General features: G+C 35.2%; 1 protein-coding gene across 8 annotated transcripts in view; it reads left to right on the forward strand.

Moving 5' to 3' along the window:
* The window catches only part of CBLB (Cbl proto-oncogene B), a 226,288-nt gene that overhangs the window by 159,383 nt on the left and 50,346 nt on the right, over positions 1-16,559 (forward strand). For 7 of the 8 annotated variants that reach the window (XM_069065293.1, XM_069065296.1, XM_069065299.1 and 4 more), the window contains exons 11-12: positions 4,534-4,719; positions 6,537-6,902. In XM_069065293.1, the coding sequence (XP_068921394.1) occupies positions 4,534-4,719; positions 6,537-6,902 (552 nt within the window). The remainder of the gene's footprint in view (positions 1-4,533; positions 4,720-6,536; positions 6,903-16,559) is intronic. The other variant, XM_069065297.1, reaches the window with a different exon arrangement.

Consider the following 16,559-nt stretch of genomic DNA (forward strand, 5'->3'; position numbering starts at 1 on the left):
ATGTAACATATTCCAAAGTCTTGGTAAATCATTTAGAGCCACAGGTAATTAATAATAATAATTATAGTAATAGCTAGCATTTTTATAACACTAAGGATTGCAGTATGGTTTAAAAGTGCTCCTTTCATACTTTATATTATGAGAGGTAGGTGCTCTTTTTATCCCCATTTTATAAACAAGGAAACTGGGACAAAGTTAAATGATTTGTCCGTGGTCAGACAGGTAATAAGTATCTAAGGTCAGATTCTAACTCAGATCTTCCCGTGTCCAATTCCAGTGCTCCATTCACTGTATACTACCGGTTACTTCTTTAAGTTTTGTTTAGTTTCTGGGTTTTTTTGGTTTGTTTTTCCGCCACATTGGTTTACCAGATAAGAAAATTAAACCCAATAGTTTCTTTTAAACAATCAATTATTTTGACTTCACTATGGAATCTTATTTCAAAACTGCCTATTAAAAATATTACTTTTAAATTGTCACAGAATATGAATTTCACAACCATTTAATAGTAGTGGATAATTTTATTACTATAGTGCCATAACTGTTGGTAGGAATAGCTACAGATTTTGTAAAAACAACTTACATTAGAGTCTGTAAGGCAGCATTTGCTTATTTATCCTTTTCTTGAAAATTTAATTGCAGAGTATAAAGAATCTGGGAAAAAAAATAATAAGCTACAGACAATGAATTTCATTGACGCAACAAGTAAAGCCTATTTTCTCTTTCCCAAACTAGTGTGCCCTCCATAAAATTACTGTTTTAAATCCACTTCCAGCTATTGTAATACTTCAAATTGAATTAGTGCTTCAGAGAACAGTACATAATAACTTCTGTGAACACAATGAATTGTGCTAAGTATAAGGCCTGGCTCCAATTATGTGTACAAAGCTGCAGGGGGCCTGCTAGTCTTGGAGTTAAGTGCTCCTAGTGCATCATAAGGATTTCTTGGAACTCTGGCCCAAGAATTTTCATAGTCTGCCCCTGTGTTATACTAATAATCTCTTTCACAAATTAAATCCAGCTCATTATTTAGGATATGAAGAATTTAGTATAATTATTTGAATTTGAATTGGTAAGTGGGCAATTCTAAACTAGCAGTTAATTTTTAGTAGAATTAGAAATCAGGAAAGCTGGCTAGTCCTAGTGGATAACTTAGAATCCTTATGTTTATTTTCTCAGCTGTAAAAGGAAGGTGTTGAATTTGATAATGACTGACTAGGAACTCAAAGGTCCTGTCCATTCTTCAAATTGTATTTACTCTCACTGAATATTCTTTTTTATAATGAATATGTTGCTTACTCCCAGATTTCCAATCTGCAAAGACTGATAAATCAGCAAGGAAAAATAAGCTTTCTGAAAACAGAAGGACAAGCAGATGTCGGCAGCCTCCACTAGTCCTTAGTACCACTAGACAGGCAAGCTGTTCCCTGCATGTCATTGACAGGTTAAAGGAAATCTAAAAAGGAAGGCAGTAGAGGGAGAGGGGAATCAGAGAGGTAAGGGGAAATGAATACATGAGAATAGAATAGAAATGAAAGGTGTTCTTGGCAAAGAGTGCTTAAGTACTGTAAAATTCCATTTTTACTGAAAGATTTCGGTCAATATCATTCCAATTAAAAAATGTTCCCAGAAAAATTGAAGTAAAGAACTTCCCTTGATAATTTTACTGGTAAAAAATATAGCATTCTCTTTTAATGCAGTGTGAACCAAGCCTTATTTCTTCCTTTCCCCTTTTATTGATGAATTAGGATGCATTAAAAACTCCATTGAAATTGTATCAAAAAGTTTATAAAAGTCATTTAAATTTAATTTTTTAACCAGTGTAGTTCAGAAAATCAGCATTTGATTAAAATGTTAAATTAAAAACAGGGTCTTTATATATCTCTAACATTGCCTCAGGTAACATTTAGGGGTCCTGATTTCTTTGAAGAAATTACAATCCTGAACATTCACTTCTACCTATTTCTCTCAATTCTTCAGTCTTTTTGTTTGAAGAAACATTTTTAAGTTGGACAGTGACTGGGGATCTGAAAGATAATTGTTAAAGTGATGAGCTTTATGCATTCTGTCCCTTATACCCAGTTCTAACACTCAGCAATGCATTAACAATTACTCTTCGAAACAGGATGCCATTAGATGCTGACTGAACTCTTTTTAACATGTGACAACAATGCTTCCAAATTATTCTTTGTTCTTTAAGAGACCTTGCTTAAAGAAGGTCAACAAAGCACTCTTACTAGAGAAACAGCTTTGATTTACATCAACAGATGTGCTTTGTGTTGTAGGATTTTACCTACCTTATGATGAATGACTTTTCATCTCCAAGACTTCCCTCATCTCCTTTCATGGAAACTTCCCTGCTGAACTGATAGATACAAAGATTCCTTTTACATCAAAGTTATGACTTGAGCAGATTTATTTTATTCTGTCTATCATTTTATTCCCTTTTTCAAGTAATAATCATCAGTAGCCTCCAAATATTAATTCCACTAAAAGCATACTCTCCAAGGCAATTTTCTAAGCATCTAATTTATAGAACTCTTGCCAGTCTGCCTAAATTTCACTGTGCTTCTATTAAATTTTTTTAACCTTGGTTTGGCATCCATTGTTGGACACAAGGACTTGTCAATACAGTATATAGTGAGATATTTGAAGCCTGTCTGGTACTTTTTTTTTTATGAGGTGTGATCTTACTGCTTCTGTTTAACTGCTAGAACTTTTAAGTCAGTGGTTGAAAAAGAAATATGTAGTATAGCTAAATAAGAATGTTTATACACACAAAATTTCCATTATACCATATGTTTCTGATTTTAAAAACTGAAACTATGTTGATGTGAAAATCAAATCTTTTTTAAACGTTGTAAAAGCTGGAATTAGATTGTCCTCTGGTGGCCCCAATTATCTTATTAGAGAAGAATTGACTTTTTACCACACTTCAAATGATGTTATTAAATACTGTATGCTACTACATCTGTATCTAGAAGAGATTTTTTTAAAAAAGGAAAAGGACCCACCTGAAAAAAAATTATAGCAGTTCTTTTTATGGTAGCAAAGGATAGGAAATTGAGGGGATGTCCATCAATTGGGGAATGACTGGACAGGTTGTGTTGTGTGATTGTGATGGAATATTATTGTGCCATAAGAAATGACCAAGGTGGGGATGGTTTCAGAAAAACCTGGGAAGAGTTATATGAGCTGATACAAAGTAAAATGAACAAAATCAGGAGAACGTTGTACAAGGTAACAACAATATTGTAAGGATAATTCCTAAAGTAGAAAGTTTTAACATACAATCAACAAACTAATAAAAAAATTCTTTTGATTTGAAGGTATTTATTTAAGCATCATTAGAGAGCACAAACTATTTTCTTTTTTTACTCCACTATCTTTAAAGAATTCCAGACAATTTGAGACTTTTTAATATGTTTTGATGTGTTTATATACACATATGCATACACACATATACACATCTATTTTGGGGGTGAGAGGCTTGATATCTGTGACTCAAAAGTCCTACTGGGAGTTAAATGAACTTGTGTGGCTTAGAGGAAAGCAAATATGCAATGAGATTAAAATAGATTCTTGTTTCATCTTCAATATGGGATTTTAGATTCTCTGTATTTACTGTATGTTTCTAAGGAAGACATGACATAAACCATTGCCCACTTCAAGGACCAGTGATTGTTATAACGTAGATGACTAGGATCAAAATCTGTAATATAATTTCCCTCATAGGGGCTATACAGTTGATTTAAAAGGAATTTATCTTTCTTGAATTTTTTGGTAAACTTCTCTAATTCCTCTTTATGATCTGGAAGTGACCCTGTGTTCTTCAAGGGTTTGCCATTAGAGTGCAAAACTCTTACAAGTCCCATCAAGCTGAAATTTCTTCAAGCAGAGACTCTGTTTCTTGAGGACCAAGTTAGCTATGTTCAGAAAAACATGTTTCCAGGTTGGCTGTATGGCAATTATCTTTTTTAGGCAATATTAAAAATGAAAGGTTGTCTATAAAGATGTAGAAAGGTTGTTAACTGCCCCAGTGGAAGTAATACCAATATTTTTTTTGGAGGGCAACTGGGGTTAAGTGACTTGTCCAAGGTCACACAGCTAGTTTTTGTGTTAAGTGTCTGAGGCCGGATTTGAGCTCAGGTCCTCCTGACTCCATGGCTGGTGCTCTATTCACTGCGCCACCTAGCTTCCCCAGGAATACCAATATTGATAAAATTGCATGTTCTTGAAACATTTTTAACTAACCATATCTTTTCTCACTCTACACTTTCCTTACTTATATAGTCTGAATCTCAAGATACACAGGAGGAACATTGTAACAATATGTTCTTCAAATAACAGTGCCTTTGAGGGACAGTGTGAGTACCAATCCCATGCATGAGCCAAAGGGAACTAAGCTCCATTAACAGGTAGACCAAGCATTTTTGTTATCAAGATCAGTTGTCATCTTTAGGCATCAGAAGTCATATCCTTCACTTCATAGGTGAGGCTAATGAATGGCCTCCTTCTGTTTTTCTTTCACAGTGCAATGAAAGGCAGAACTCACCAGTGACATCACCTGGATCTTCTCCTCTTGCACAGAGACGGAAGCCACTTCCAGATCCCCTTCAGATACCGCATCTTAGCCTTCCACCGGTGCCTCCTCGCCTGGATCTGATTCAGAAAGGCGTAGTTCGTTCTCCTTGTGGCAGCCCAACTGGTTCACCAAAGGTAAATGAGTTTTCACTAAAAAGGCACATTGGTAACATGATTATTATTTTGTGATAAGTTTTAATTTTAACAATTTTTATTCTGTATCCCATCTTCCTCAGTTATTGTTGGACAAACAAGGTCTGTTTCTTAATATTATTTTGAACTTTGATAAGCCATAGAAGTTACATTTTCTTCAGAAGGGAAGTCCCTCCAATCATCCTTTGATTTGCAAAAATAAATGTCAGAGCAACTTGAAATTATTCTGTAACATGAATTTAAAAGGTCATTATATGCATTAAAATAAATTATATGCTATTAGCCAATGATATTTTAAACTCATTTTCATTGTGTCATGACAGGAAAATTGTGATGACAACATATTTGCATAAGGGCTTAAGGTATAACGAATCATGTGTTTCAAGGTGACTTACATTTTTGTAGCTTTTGAATTTGGATGGAATTAAGCAAAAGAATTATGCATATTATATATGTATGTGTATATATATATATGCACTGATAGTTGTGCTGATTTTTTTCTATTAAATTCATGTCATTAATGAAACCCACAAATTGTATTACATTGTGAAAAATTTTTAAATTTAGTAATAAGGTAATCACTTGGCTTTTTTTGCAAACAAAAAATTTGATAATATTCTTAAATTTAAACCTAACCTAAGGCATCATTTCTAATACATTTTGATTTTTCTTTCTTGACAGTTAGCTTTGTTTTTAGATAACGTTAGAGGTCATTATGATATTTAGCCAGATGTACACACATAATAGATTCCTTTTCTTCTCCTCTGGTGTTTTCTTGTATTTAAAAACATAAGTTATCTTCTTCTGGATTAGATCAACACGGTATAATTAAAGATCACTTGCAGGCATAAGGACTCATTTAGTAGAATATATCATGTTTCTACGAAGTGAATCAGACTAATTTTCTTCTTGGAAATGCACATAGAATTCCTTGTATGCTCTTTGAAAAATGTGCTTTAGAGTATGTATAATTGTCAGTCTTTCAAGTTCTTGATCTTTCACTGATGATACCAAAGTATAATGGCCTTACTGGGGAACACATTATATTCAGGAAAATAAAATTTTAAAAATTCTAATGTTCCTAAAAGATCATATGTTTAATAATGTTTTGAAATAACAAAACAAAAGGACCTCCAATGCACTGACAGCACACTTGCAGAAATTTTTTTAAAAATTGTTTTAAGGTGGCGGCTAGGTGGCATAGTGATTAGAGTACCCTGCCCTTAAGTCAGGAGGACCTGAGTTCAAATCCGGCCTCAGACACTTAACATTTACTAGCCGTGTGACCTTGGGCAAGTCACTTAACCCCAATTGCCCTCCAAAAAGCAAAAAAAAAAATTTGTTTTCAAGTATTTCAAATGAAGTATTTTCTCATTCTCTGCTAAATCACAGAAATACGCAAATAAATGAATTTTTTTAAGGTTATTTTAATGTTAATCATTCAGAACCATTGTTTAGGACATTTTTATTTGTCTTCTTTCTTTTTTATTTTTTGAAACCATAAGAATTAAGTTCAAATACTGAGCATTGCTGCTACCGCAGAAGCTGCTGTACTGAAATATTGTATTGGGCTTCTCTCATTTAGCTTCCAGTGTTGTTGAATTTGTTATTAAGAGAATATGTTGACAGATGGCATAGAAATATAATATGCTCCACTCTGATCTTATTAAATAGCTCATGAAAATAATAGGCTTTTTAACCAGAAAAAGGCAAGGAAATGAAATTTAATAAAATAAATATTTTAAAACTTGTAATGTAATACAGCTTAATTTTTTTTTCTCCCCCATGTGTACACACAGTCTTCTCCATGCATGGTGAGGAAGCAAGATAAACCACTACCAGCACCACCGCCTCCCTTACGAGATCCTCCACCCCCTCCACCTGAAAGACCACCTCCCATCCCACCTGACAACAGACTAAGTAGACATTTCCACCCTCTGGAAAGTGTACCTTCCAGAGACCAGCCCATGCCCCTGGAAGCCTGGTGCCCTAGGGATGTGTTTGGGACAAACCCATTGCTCGGATGTCGAATCATGGGGGATGGCTCACCCAAACCTGGACTTACTGCAAGTTCGAACATAAATGGAAGGCACAGTAGAATAGGCTCTGATCAAGTTCTTATGAGAAAACATAGACGCCATGATTTGCCTTTAGAAGGAGCCAAGGTAAGACACATGCGTAGCAGAGGCTAGTATAACTTCCTTATACACTCAGCTGGCTGTGAGGTGGCACATGAGGTTGTCTAATGCTCATCTTGTGGTATGGATCTTCATGTGATAAATAATCAGAAGCTCATTAAATCTTATGCTTAAGAGCAGTCAGAAAGGAGACTCTAAGTCATGACTTCATTTGACCATGAAGCTACTATATGAATGGCTCAATATTTATTTTTATTTGCTTACCATTTCTGCCAAAAGTTTCTCACTATAAGTGTTGTTGATAATTTGTGGCTTTTAAAGACATTAGCACATCTTTGCAAGAAATTCAGTGATATGGGAGGTAGAGTGATCTAGGTTTTTTTGTTTTATTTTGTGTGAGAGTGGGTATGTGTGAATCTGTGTCTGGGTGTCTGTATGTGTGACTTTTTCAGCCTTCCATAAACCAAGAGGTCGTCTGATAAAGCATTTTTTTTTTTTTACAAACACATTATATCATACTTTGCCATTTTTATAGTTCTCTTTATACCTAATACCATGTAGCTGCCAAAGAGTCTTAGAAATCTATGTTAATATTATAGTAAATATTAAATAAAAACCTAAACTGAACTCTATCTTACAAATTAAATTCTTCCTGCATGGTAAAATATAGATTGCCTGAAATATACACATGGAAAGAAACTTTCCTATATAGTGAGTGCTGACTGAGGGATATTATTACTGTTATATGCCTGAGAAAGGTAGTACTATGACAAACAAGGAAACAGTGATTTTGGCCTTGTCCCAAGTCTGGTTGCAAAATGATGAAGTTATGCTTATCCACATTTACTTCTTTCTTTATTAAATCCTATTGTTAGTATTTGTTTCTCAGAGGTTGGTTGATGTATGTATGCAGAGGTTGCAAGAGTCATGATTAAGTACAATTTTCCTTTATTACCTCAAAAGGACAAAAATATTCTAAATGAATGAATGACAATATAAAAGAAATCCTCATAGGGAGACAGAGACACAAAGAGAGAGTAAGTACAGTACCCGTATAATACAATTGGAAACCAAAACAATAGAGGGGGTAGGAAAAAAAAAGTCAGGAAGATGAATTTGAGAGCCTCTAAATGTTTTGAGGGAATGATATTCTATATAGTACCTACTGTGTTCCAGGCATTATGCTAAGCAACGTACAAATATGATGTAATTTGATGAGGTGCTGTTACTATCCCTGTTTTACAGTTGAGGAAATGGCAAAGAGAAGTTAAGGGAGTTGCCCTTGGTCACACAATTAGTGAGTGTCTGAGAACAGATGTAAACTCAGATCTTCCTGCCCCCAGGCCCAGCACTGTGCTACTTTTCTTCCACTACAGATAAAAATCACTGGGCTAGAAGAAAGAGCCTAGGAAAACAGAATTGTCTCCTAGAAAAATCTGAAGAAAATGTAAAGACTGTATTTAATATGAAATACTCAGATGTGCAGAAGAATAGATAGATAACCTTATTCCTAGAATGAGAATTTGAGTTAGCCTTGGGGTAGAAGTTGGGAGATACCAGGACTAGATACTCCCTAAGTACCTTAATTTATAAATTCTGTAATCTCCTCAACCTCTGTGACCTACTCCTGTACTCAACCTAGGCTGCTTATAGAGGGGAACATGCCATTGATTATACTATGACATGTAAGTGTTCTGCTTCAGTGTTTATGAACCCCATCCAATAATAACCTTGCATTTCATTTCCTGTGTCTTACAGTCCCTAGCCTGATTTTTGGCTTTTGCTTCTGTGTCCTCCTGTCATTTCTGCATTGGCTCTGCTCTCCTTCTTTCTTGATTACTTGGTAGATCAGTTTAACTCTATGCAGGGGTATACTGGGGCTAGCTGTTAAAATTTTCCATGGGAGAATTTACACCTTAGAAATCAGCAAATGCTACAAATTGGGGCTTGATTTATTTCTGTGTTGATTTCCACGCTTAAGAAAGTGGTAGAAAAAAATGTTACTGATGCAGATTGAGCTTAAAAATGTGTCATAAATACAGGTTTTATTTTCACTTTGGAGAGCCAGTTGTTAAGCACCAACCAGCACACCACTGACTAAAACTATCTTCTTCTCTTAAATCCTTTGTTCTCCTGTTCTGTCACTGATCACAGTTTGCCAGACCTAAGTCTTGGGTTATCCCCACAGTTGCTTTTGCTCCCATGCAGCTGAATGAAGCTGGAAAACATCATAAAAACCTGCTGATTGGATCTAATACAGATTTATGTTCCATGATATTAATTAAGCTTTCCTTGTGAAAATTAATTCTTTTTTACTTTACTAATCAATTTGCTATCTCACTTAACCATAGCAACTATTCTAAACCTTTTAACCCCTCCCAAAATATCCTACAGCATCCTCTTCACCCACCCTCCCAGCTAAGGACTTTTGTTCACTGAAAAAAAAAAGTGACACCATTTGCTGAGGGCTCCTTAGTCTTCTCTGCTCTTCGTCTGACATCATTCAGATATCTTCATCCACTACTTCCTCCACCCCCCCCCCACCAGTTTCATATGTAGAAGGACCCCTTATCAATGTTAAGGCGGACACCTCTACGTGTTCTGTTGACCCCATCTATTCTCTCCTCTCTTCCCTGCAGACTAACCCCACTGTTTCCCCATACTTTGTCACTAATCATTACTCTGTCTTTTGGTTGCTTCCTTTCTGCCTTCAGTCATGGCCATGTATCTATCCTCCATCCTATCCCTACAAGCTATCGTGCCATAGCTTTCCTACCCTTCTCAGCTAAACTGCTTGTGAAAGCCATCTATAGTAAGTGCTTCTTCCTCCTCTCACTACTTTTAAAATTCTTTGCAACTTAACTTCCAACTAGTCCCTTCCCCAAAACTGTTATTTCCCAAATTACTGGTGATCTCTTATTGATCAAATCTGATCATTGCCTTTTCTCCATTTCCATCCTTGCCTTCTCTGTACCTTTTGACACTGTCAGTCACTTTCTTCTTCTGATTCTTCTGGACTCTTTGGGGGTTTGTGATCCTGTCATGTCATCTTCTTGTTCTTCTGCTTACCTAATTTCTCAGTATCCTTTTCTAGATCTTCCTCCAAGTCAGGCACTGATCATGGTTGGACCCCCATGGTTCTGTCTTGGGCCCTCTACTCTTCTTCCTCCATGCTGCTTCACTTGGTGTTCTGTCTCATCAGCTCCCATAGTTCAATCGTTATCTCTATACTGATGATTACCATATATACAGATACATGTACATATGCATACATGAAAAAATTATAGAGATAAGTGAATCATCAGTTTAGGGATGATAATAGAATATATATATTTTATTATATAATCTATATAGAATTGGATATAGATATCCAAATATATGTGTGTATGTTTGTGTGTATACATGCATAATACACACAAATATCTCTCACTGTAATCTCTCTTGAGCTCCAATTCCATATCCAACTAATAGGTATTTCAAAATATATGTTCCACAGGAATCTCAGATCAGATTGTCTTAGGTGGATCTCATTATCTTCCAACCCTCCCCCCCTTCCCACTTTCCTATTATGATCTTGAGCACTGCCATCTTGCAGTTAGCCAGGATAACAAGGTTACTTCCCATCTCCCTCAATTTCTCCCTCTTCCTTACCTTACCTATCCAGTCTTGTCAAATCTTTTATTGCCTTCATATCCCTGTCTCTCCTCTTTTTTTGTTTTGTTTTTAGTTTTATTTTTTTGGTCTTTATTAATTTGTTTACTTTTAGTTTACAAGATCATTTCCACAATTCCTTCAGTTCCAAATTTTCTCTCCCGCCCCCTGTCCCCTACCTCCCCCCACCATGGCAGCATACAATCAAGTATAGTATCTGCTAGTACTTTCACATTAGGCATTAGTCAAGTTATGAAGAAGGATTGTATTAGATAGAATGAACAATGGGAAAGAGGAAACAAAACCAAACAAGTAAAAGAAAAAGATCAGGTAGTTTGCTTCAGTCTGAGTTCAAACTCTGTTCTTTTTTTGGATGTAGACATCTCTCTCCATCATGAGTCTTTTGGGGTTGACTTCTATCCCTGGATTACTGAGAAGAGTGCCTTCTATCAAAGTTGGTCATCACACATACGTTGTGTCTGTAATTGTGTACAAATTTCTCCTGGTTCTACTCTTCTCACTCAGCATCAGTTCGTATAAGCCTCTCCAGGAAAATATGAAGTCCACCTGCTCCTCGTTTCTTATAGCACAATAGTATTCCATAATATGCATATACCACAACTTGTTCAGCCATTCCCCAATTGATGGGCACCCCCTTAAATTTCCAATTCTTTTCCACCACAAAAAGAGCTGCTATAAAATATTTTTGTACATATGGGTCTTTTTCCCACTTCTATTATCTCTTTGGGATACAACCCTAGAAGTGGTATTGCTGGGTCAAAGGGTATGAAATTATTTATAGCCTTTTGGGCATAATTCCAGATTGCTCTCCAGAATGGTTGGATCAGTTCACAACTCCACCAGCAGTGCATTAGTGTTCTAATTTGTGCATATCCTCTCCAGCATTTGTCATTTTCCTGTTTTGTCATCTTAGCCAATCTGACTGGTGAGATGTGGTACCTCAGAGTTGTTTTGATTTGCATTTCTCTAATCAATAGTGATTTAGAGCATTTTTTCATATGCTTATAAATATCTTTAATTTCTTCCTCTGTAAACTGCCTGTTCCTATCCTTTGACCATTTATCAATCCAGTCTCTCTTCTAACACAGTCACTACCCACAGGTGCACATCCTCATCACCTCAAACCTAGGCTATTGTAATAGACCACTCCAAGTCTTTCCACCTTTTCATTCTCTACTTCTGTACTAAACTTATTTTTCTAAAATACTGGTTTGACTGTGTCATTCACCTACCCTTCCCCCCCCCCACTACCCTCATGCTGTCTATTAACTCCAGAACCAAATGTAAAATGCTCTTTGGGCATCTAAATCTCTTCACAACCAGGACTGTTCTTGATCTCTCTAGTCTGTTTACGCATATAGAGTCTCCCTTGTATGCACTGTGCAATCCAGCTTGACTGGCTGGCCCTCATGCCAGGAATATTCTCCTTCTTCACCTTTGACTACCAGCTTCCTTGTTTCCCTTCAATACTCAGCCCAATCCCACTTTCTGCAGGATTCTTTCCTGCTCTCCATTCTTTCTTGCTCTCCATCCTCTCCAACTTCTATCCAGTCCTCCTCCCTGGTTTATCTTGGAAATTGCCTTACAATTATACTGCCTACTTTTTATTTTTACCTTTCTTCATTTCATCCATGCCACAGTACCTGACACATCATAGTAAGTACTTAACCAGTGCTTATGTAGTAATTTGCAAGTGAATTCTATCTGAGATGTGATTAAGTAAAATTTATGCTAAATAAACTTTTTCAGAAACAAAAAAGATGCTACCATATCCCTTCTGTGGGACAAGAATGATTTTAATACCCAAATCTGAGAGCTGAGGCAGAACTTCTAAACCACTATCGCCAATGAATATTGATGCAACAATAATAAAAGCCTATCTTAAAACCTACAATAACTTATCATTAGAATTTCTTGTTATGATCAAGTTAGATTTATATAAGGAATGCAAGGATAGTTCAAGGCTTGGAAGACGATGTATTTTTTTTTTTTGGTTCAGTTTTATTTCATTGATCTAGTGAACTTTCACAAAGAAATAAACAGTATCAATGTAGATCAGCAACTGCTCTGCTATTTATAGTCATAAAGAACTGCCTTAGAATCTTGAAAAATGAAGTAAGTTGCCCAAGGTCTCATAGCCCATATATGTCAGAGGCATAGCCAATGCCAGGGCCATTTCCTTGTCAACTACACTTCTGCTAATTGTTGTAAAGAAATGCCATTAACAACAACAACAACAACAACAACAACATGTAACTTTGGTGTAAACTATTTTTTTTATTTGTGTTCAACTAAAAATCATTGGGATGAAAAAGTTTATCCTAGGGAAAAATTCATCTAAATCCAAAAGCTAACACTATTTTCATAGGGGAAAAATTATTGAGAGTGTTCCCATTAAATTAAAGAATAAAGGTAGGATGCTCCTTCATAATTATTCATAATATGTAAGAATTTGAACTGGAATGGACCTTAGTGGCCATCCAGTCTAACCCTGTTATTTTCTAGATTAAAAAAAATGAGTCACAAAAAGGATAAGTAAATTGCCCAAGTTATACGGTTAATCAATGTCTGGTATAGGATTTTGCACCCAGCTTTGCCCAACTCTGCCCAGTGCCCCATCTGCTATATCACACTGCCTCTCATTTTAAATGTTAGAAATGTTGGCTATGGCAACAAGTCAAGATAAAGAAATTCAAAAAATAAGAATTGTTAAGGGACAAAAATAGGTTTATTTAGAAAAGCTATAGAAAGAGAGCATGATGGATTTACAAGAGGACCACTATCAACTTGGACACGTACTGGCCATGTGATCCTTAGGATTTATTTGACTGAACCTCTTAAGGAGCACGCTTAAGATAAAGGTTCTAGAACAGTTGTTGATTTGTTTTGGTAACAGGAGGTCATCTGGATCTCCCTATCCTGATGAAATCACAGGTCCTGAAATTCTTGTTTACTTAGAAAATCCCAAAGAATTACCTAAGACGAAAATTAATATGTAGTAAAGCAGTAGAATAAAAAATAGCCCACAAGAATAATCAGCTTATTTATATGGGGAAAAAATTGCTAAAAAGCAATACCATTTAAACAAGTTTTAAATAAATTTGAATATGCCAGAACAAAGAGAGGGCATCATTTTGTCCTTTACATCTATAAACATTTTTTTAAAGAGAAACAAAGTACAAGCTGAATAAATAATTGGAAGGCGTTCAGTATACATGGCTGGATTGTTTCAGTATAGTAAAGGTGATAATACTGCATAATCTAAGTTCAAATTTAAACACTGATGAATATTTTATAGAATTGGTTATAACAATAGCAAAATTCATATGAAGGAACAGAAAATTGAGAGTATCAAGAAAAATAATGAAAAATTTAGAAAGAGGAGGAAATGTCATTATAGAGCTAAAATTATAGATCAGTAATCATAAAAAATAACTAGTACCATATTTTTAAAAGAATAGAAAACTGGGTCACTGAAATGGATTACACAAGCATGATTTATCTGTCATTCTAATGTTTATTAAATCCAAGAAAAAAATTACCTGAGGAAAAATTTGATAGAAATATCTGGGGATACTAGATAGCTGTTTAGTGGAAAGTGGGTTTAAACTATGATCTTGCCTCATACTACACTAAGTACTAAATGACTAATAATTTACATTTTAAAAAGGGGAAATAAAATAAATAATAAATATAAAAGGGGAATAGGTTATATCTTTTATGTATGTGTGTGTATATACATATCTGTAAACTTGATGATCTAAATATTTGTAAAAGTTTTTGCATAAATAAAAATAACGCAGATATAATACAAAGAAAGGGCATGGAGTAGAACCAGGTCTAGAGAATTAACATTAATCTCCAATAGAATGTTATATGAATATATTGTTCAATATCAAATTGTTAAAATGAAAATGACAAAATATTTCTTTTGAAAACTGTCAATGCCCAATTTAAAAAAAAATTCAAAAATACTAAACAAAAATTAAAAAATGAAAAAAATCCTGGTATATAATTTTTATTTCTGATTAAATCAGTAAATGGTTTTTTAAAAAATATATTAATAAGGTTAAGGGAGAAGTACACCAATTCAGCATTTAAGTGTTGAAAACAAAATTATTTATTCCCTTTGTCACTTACAACAGTACTGCCATTTGGTTAATATGCCAGTGGGGTAAGCTAGAGAAAAAGAAGAAGGCTAGGGAGAGAAAGAGGTAGGGAGAGGGAAAAGGGAGAAGAGAAAGAGGGGGAGAGAGACATCGCAATTAATATTATTTGTAGTGACAGCAAGCTACTTTTTGTACAAGAATCAAGAACTGCTTAATAAAGTGTGATATGTGAATGCAGAGAAATGTTTTTGTTCCATGAAGGCTGAGGAATATAAGAATTCAAAAAAATGTTTAAAGTGATATAGAGCAGAGAAAGCAGATCCAAAAGAACAGGGTGTATGCTGAATTGTTGTTCCAGTTGTGTCTGACTCTTTGTGGCTCCATTTGGGGTTTTCTTGGCAAAGATACTGTGTATGCCATTTCCTTCTCTAGTTCATTTTATGGATGAGGAAACTGAGGCAAACAGGGTTCAGTGACTTACCTAGAGTCACATAGCTAGTAAGTATCTGAGTTCAGATTTGAACTCATGAACATGAGTCTTCCTGACTTCAGACCCAGCACTCTATCCATTATGCCACTTAGCTGCCCCTAAATGAAAACATCACCCAGCAATAAAACTATACCAATCTAAATATTACCTTGATAAGACTTCCCTTCTCTAAGAGGCAATAAATTACTACAGTGGACAGTTACATATGCTACTAGTTTTTTATTAATATCTTGTGAGAAGAATTCTTTGGAATTTGTTAAAGTATTTATATTTATAAAATGTGTTTAATTTGCCACAGACATGCAATCTACTTGCCCACCAAATTAGATACCCCTCTCTCTTCCCTCCACCCCCCATATTCACACTCAGATTTTAGATTAAGTATACATTTTAGTACAATTGTATATATACTTGGTTGCACATAGACTACAAGAAAGTTTCATGCAGCTCCAAGTCCCTATGGAGAACTATGAACACTAGCCAGCAGCTAGGACTTCTATGAGAAAATAATGATGAAAGGGAGATTGGACCTTTATTTAAAAAAAAAAAAAAAAGATATTAGAGACTGAGCCTCAATGAGAGCAATTTGACAAGGAGCCAGATTATAGTAGAGTATGGGATCACATGAGGAACAGCCTAGCCAGAGCCCTTCATGGGGTCTGCTTATGTCCAGGGGGAAAGGTAGGCTTTCTAAGATCCTTACATTTCTTTCCTTGACAATGTCTGTAGGCTCAACAAGAGGGTCTTACTATATTTATTGAAAACCTTTCTTGTACTTAATGTTTTCAGGGAAGAACTGTAAGTCCCTTCTGAGGTAAGCAAAAAATAAACCAAATGAATTCCCTTGGTCTCCTGAGTTGGTGGGGGGGGGGTTAAGGGGGAGGGTGTGAATCAGGCATAGATTGTGAGATGCCTTAGAAAATTATGTCTGCTTCTTCATGCTACTGGAAAGATACCTTTAAACAAAGGTTACGATTATAAAAATTAATATTGCTCCTCTCGCTAAATTATCTCATTTACTCAGGAAATTCTCTAGTTCTTCGATCATCATACGTCAGATCTAATATCTGATCCAGTGTTTTTCTTGCTAATTTTAAAGTTGCTTGAGGTGTTTTTTATTTGTTTTTTTTCTTTTCCAGCTTATGTGAGAAAAAAAAAGTTGGCTTTCAAAATAGTTTTAAGTATTACTGGAAGCATGAAAATTTATTTCCCAATTCTTTCTTTGTCAATAGCTTTACTTCTCAATATATCTAATGACTTAAGCCTATTTTCATTTATGGGTTATATTCACTTGAGGTTATTTGTTTTAAGGCATTACTTGATGTTGTTGTAGTGAAAACTACTTTCTAATATTTCTCTGCAGCTACTCTAATATCTTGCCAGGAAAGTACATTTGAAATTTCTCCCTATTAC

Source organism: Petaurus breviceps, unplaced genomic scaffold, assembly GCF_028583685.1.
Source record: "Petaurus breviceps papuanus isolate PSGF00001 unplaced genomic scaffold, PetGlider_PUasm1.0 90683, whole genome shotgun sequence".
In the NCBI taxonomy this organism is placed as follows: Eukaryota; Metazoa; Chordata; class Mammalia; order Diprotodontia; family Petauridae; genus Petaurus; species Petaurus breviceps.